General features: G+C 32.3%; 1 protein-coding gene across 1 annotated transcript; it reads left to right on the top strand.

Annotated features, from left to right (window-relative positions):
- The first annotated feature begins 642 nt into the window (after positions 1–642).
- Positions 643–3009, top strand: LOC106780312 (dof zinc finger protein DOF3.7-like). Its single transcript, XM_014668589.2, has 2 exons — positions 643–841; positions 1456–3009. Exon 2 carries the CDS (start codon positions 1501–1503, stop codon positions 2362–2364), a length of 864 nt encoding a protein of 287 aa, XP_014524075.1. The 5' UTR covers positions 643–841; positions 1456–1500; the 3' UTR covers positions 2365–3009.
- The last annotated feature ends 1930 nt before the right edge of the window (positions 3010–4939 follow it).

Genomic DNA, 4939 nt, shown 5'->3' with positions numbered 1-4939 from the left:
TTAAATCTATATGAATGACATTATTCCTAGTTATCTTTCACTTTTATTTTTAAAAAAATAGAAAAGTTCATATTTTTAAGACATTTTCTCCTTCTAAAAATGGTCAAATTTAAATGGTGTCAATTACTTTTATAAATACAGAACTGTAAAAATAATAAAATATTAATAAATAATATGATATAAGCATTATCTTCCTGTTGAAATGGGATCATGATATGTTTAAAAATTGTATATGTTGGGAATGTATGTCTCGCTCTTTGGTTCAACTCATCGACGTGGAGAATATACTTTGATGTTTAAGTTAGAATTTTTCTTTTAATAATTTAATAGTGAGTAAAAATGAATTTATCTCGAAATTAAACCCTAACTATTTATAAAATTTCTAAGAATATGACTAATTAATTTAACTTTTGATAATTATTAATGCAAACTTTAAGTCGTTGTCACATTAATTATGCTTTAATTCTAATCAATGGTTATCGGATCTAATGGTCATGTTTTTTGACACTTCAAGAGCTTAATCCTTTCCATCTAGTTTGTTGTAACACATAAAATATAAAAAGAAATGAAATATAAAAAGAAATGAAAAGAAAGTATATATGTTGATTATAGAGATAAAAAAAAAGAAGAAAAAAAAAACGAGTCTCTAAAGGCTAAAAGATGGATGATTGGTGAAGAGATATTGATAGTGTAGTCAAACGAAAGAAAACACTTGTGTTATCTCTTCTCGCTTTCTCCTTTTCCTTTGTTGCATTCATAAAGTAAGCCTACGCATAAAGCCACCCCACAAACCAACCAAAACATTCTTTCTTGCACTAAGGAGCAGTTCCAGACAAACAAGGTGAATTTCTTTCTCTCTCTCAAATCACCCTTTGCTTTTCTTTCAATTTCATGGCTGTAGCATGTCTTTTCTTTCAACACTTATTTATTCTGGGTTTCGCCTTCTTCAAAAGCTGACACAAAATATCAACTTCCACTAGATTTCAGACTTGTTTCTATCTTTCATTTCATTCATTTTCTACCAAGATATATATACCACACCATTCTTGCTAACTGCACGCTCCACATATATATACACATTCCACCTTCTATCTTTTTCTACCAAACCAAGTTTTTCATCAAATCCCATATACGAAAGCACTGCTTTTTCTTTTCCTTTTTTCTCTCGTCTGCGATCATTTGTTAAACCAAACAAAAAATGAAAAGTATTGATTATTGATTCCCCTTTACATTTTCTAAAACTTTGTATTTGTCTTAGTTAATTAGTATTATGTCTTTGATTTTCTTGTTGACTATATATCTTCAAAATTCTTCTGTGTAAACTTCAAATCACCACCACCAGCAGTATGCAGTTTTGTCTCACTGAATCATGTAGTTTTGTTTGGTTGGATAAAGGTGAGTTTTTGTGGTTGTGGAGTGTAGATTCTTGTCACATATGAGCACTTGTAACTGTAGGTGTCCGTTGTCTCTCTTTTGGGGTTTATTGGAGTTGTGAGAGTCATGGAGGGGATGGCTCCAAATTCATGTGCAAGGCCAGGTTTAGAGAAGAAAGCAAGACCACAAGAGCAACTGAATTGTCCAAGGTGCAATTCAACTAACACAAAGTTCTGTTATTACAACAACTACAGCCTCACACAACCAAGATACTTCTGTAAGACTTGTAGAAGGTATTGGACAGAAGGAGGGTCTCTGAGAAACGTTCCGGTTGGAGGTGGTTCAAGAAAGAACAAGAAGGTCACTTCAGGAGGAGCAGGAGCCTCAGCTTCATCATCATCATCATCATCATCAAAGATTCCTGACCTAAATCCCCCAAACCTCTCAGCTCTCTCTTCACAAAACCCTAAAATATTACATGGTGGCCAGGATCTCAACCTGGCTTTTCCAGCTATGGACAAATATCATCATCATCATCATCATGGCATCTCCCCTTATGTCGAGATGCAAAACAGTGACACCACCACTCATCATCACCAAAACTCTCCTTCTTGTTCTGCTACTCCAACCTCTCTTTCGGCTCTTGAGCTGCTAAGGTCCAGCATGGCATCTAGGGGTTTGAACCCTTATGCTCCTTCTTCCTTGATGCCAAACTCAGGAAACAACAATGCCCTTTACCCATCAGGGTTTCCCATGCAAGAAGTCAAACCAAGCCTCAGCTTTTCCTCAGTTGATGGGATGGGAAATAGATCATACGATCATCAGGTCCAAGAGAGGGGTGGCAGAGTTTTGTTCCCTTTTGGAGATGTCAATAAGCAGCTTTCTGCTGCAGGATCAGCTGAAGTGGAACACAGTAAAGAACAACAACAGCAGCAGCAAGGAAACTCAACTGGATATTGGACTGGAATGATAGGTGAAGGGACATGGTAAGAAAGAAAAATGGGAGGAAAAAGGAAAAAGAAAAAAAAAATCAAGAGAACATGCATTAATAATTAACATACTATTTATATAATATCTTTATTTTGATCTTCTCTTTCCACAATATGGATATCGTTGGCCTGAAGTTGTTCAGAACTAACAATAGGACACACAAGGTTAATTATTATTACTACACAGCTCCTTTGTTTATGTGAGAGTTCTCGTCTCGATTTCTTTTACTTTACATATTATATATATATATATATATATATAGACATAGAAGAAGGAGAGATGAAGATGCAATTGCTGTATTCATTGAATTGTTGTGTGGGAATGAAGCAGATGTTGTTCATTGTACGTATGGTTTTTGAAATGTTTGGTTGAAAGGACTTTTGGGGTGATGAAGGAAAGAGAAAGAGAGTTAGGTGTTCCAAGTTTGTAAGTGTAACCATAATTATAAATTTGGTTGAGTTGCTTTGTGGTCTTTCCAGCTACTCTTTCTATCTCTGTGTGTGCAAAAATTAGTGGGTTGTCAGCTTTGTTGTCTTCATTATCACATCTGAGATTCTTCCAACTATGAAAGCACTTTGGTGGAATTATTCGGAGGAATTATAGTAAAAGAAATCAGAAAAGGAAGGACAAGGGAGTGTTGTATGATCTCAGTGTTTTAGCTCATTCAGGAATTAATGTCACACCCACTTTTAATGCAAGCTAGGATTAATAAAACAAAGAGTTAAATCAAATACATGTAATAATAATAATAATACTATGGCATTAGCATGAGCATATAATATATAATTGGACAAATCTTGAAAATTGGATTACCTGCCCCAACTAAATATACTACTAACCTAATAACATATATATTATATATAATTGTCATCCACTTGCATTCATTATTTAACTTCATCAGTGTGCCCTATGTCATCCATCCACCTGCTGTTAATTATAGTATTTCCAATGACTTACAAATTTTTCTCAAAAGCACAACTTCGTTCGGTATTTCTGTGGGGTCCTCAAACATTCCCTTGGGGCAAGTGGAAACTGTTTCTTCCACTCGCTACGTCAATGCATTCCTTCACATCTCCACTGTTATTATTCATTGACAACAGCTAATGTTAATTTAGGTTGTAATGAAAAGGCCTAACTCAAATCTATAAAATTGGAATTTGTAAGGTAAGGCTTATATCTACTTATATATTATAAATTGATCTTATTTTTAGTCGATCTGAACTTTTAATACATCTCTTTCATGTTGAAGTATAGACATCTCGAGTGTAAGAATAAAAATAGGTGATACAATAGTAGTCTGGTTTTCTAATGTGACAGCTTGTGATTGGTCTATTTCAAATATACGAAGGAAAATGATATTTTAACACCAATTTTTTGACACGATTTTCACACTGCACATGTGTCAATATGTAGTTGGACGATTTGAAATTAAAAAAAAAACTTTGGTTTTTTTCTTTCAAATATGGAAAATGATATTTTAACACCATTTTTTGACACTATTTTGACACTACACACGTGTCAAAATGTGATTGGACGATTTCAAATTAAAAAAGTTGAGACAGGGGTATGTTTGGAAGAAAAAAACCAAAGTTTGTTTTTTAATTTGAAATCATCCAACCACAGTGTCAAAATGGTGTCAAAAAATGGTGTTAAAATTTTATTTTCCTTCAAATATACCCTTATCTTTTTTTTTTAATTTGAAATCGTCCAACCATATTTTGACACGTGTGCAGTGTCAAAAAATGGTGTTAAAATATCATTTTCCTTTTTGGGGAACCCGAAGACAATACCTTTCCTCTTTACTCAAATCTCTTAATTATTGTTATTCCCTTTCATCATCTTTCGAATTCAAAATCTTCTCTTTTCGCTGTTCGTCTCTTCAAACTCGTGAATTAAAATAACAGTTTCAGCCACGTAAAAGTCTTCGCTGATATTCAGAAAAACTGCACCTGTCTCTCCTTCTCTTGTTCCCTCAATTCTCATGTCCTTTCAATTATACAAACACTTTGCTTATCTAAATCATGCATGCTATTTTTTGTTGACTGAAATAAGCATGTTTAACTTTCAAAATGTTCAATTAAAAAATGTATCAGATATTGTTTATAAAACTTGGTTTATTTTCATTTCTTTTTTTTAATGTTTTTAAGGTTTTTTATACTGATAAAGAAATATAACACATCTTCCTGTTTCTTATCAATAAGTTATATAAGGTTTAATAAAATTAAACTGATCTTAAATTAAAATAAATAAATAAAGGAATAAAAAGTTCTCTAAAAAGATAACATGATACCTACGTAGAGCAGTAAAGAATGCATGCTTGTGCCACTTTTATTAAATAAAATAAGAATGGTGAATTGCTGGTTTATTTTCATATATATATATATATATATATATATATATATATATATATATGAAAATAAAAAAAAATATCATTCAAAAATATTTATAAAGGTGATGCATTTCTTAAAGTTAGTTAAACAAAAAAGAGTATTGAAGCTTCTAAACTTGATATGTAAGGATTTAAATTTTAAGTATATTTAAGTTACATGTACAGAAATAACGGAACAAACTTCCT

The sequence above is a fragment of the Vigna radiata genome, unplaced genomic scaffold (genome assembly GCF_000741045.1).
Source record: "Vigna radiata var. radiata cultivar VC1973A unplaced genomic scaffold, Vradiata_ver6 scaffold_179, whole genome shotgun sequence".
NCBI classification, from domain to species: domain Eukaryota; kingdom Viridiplantae; phylum Streptophyta; class Magnoliopsida; order Fabales; family Fabaceae; genus Vigna; species Vigna radiata.
The sequence above is the reverse complement of the archived record's forward strand: the minus strand, read 5'-3'. Positions and strand labels throughout refer to the sequence as shown.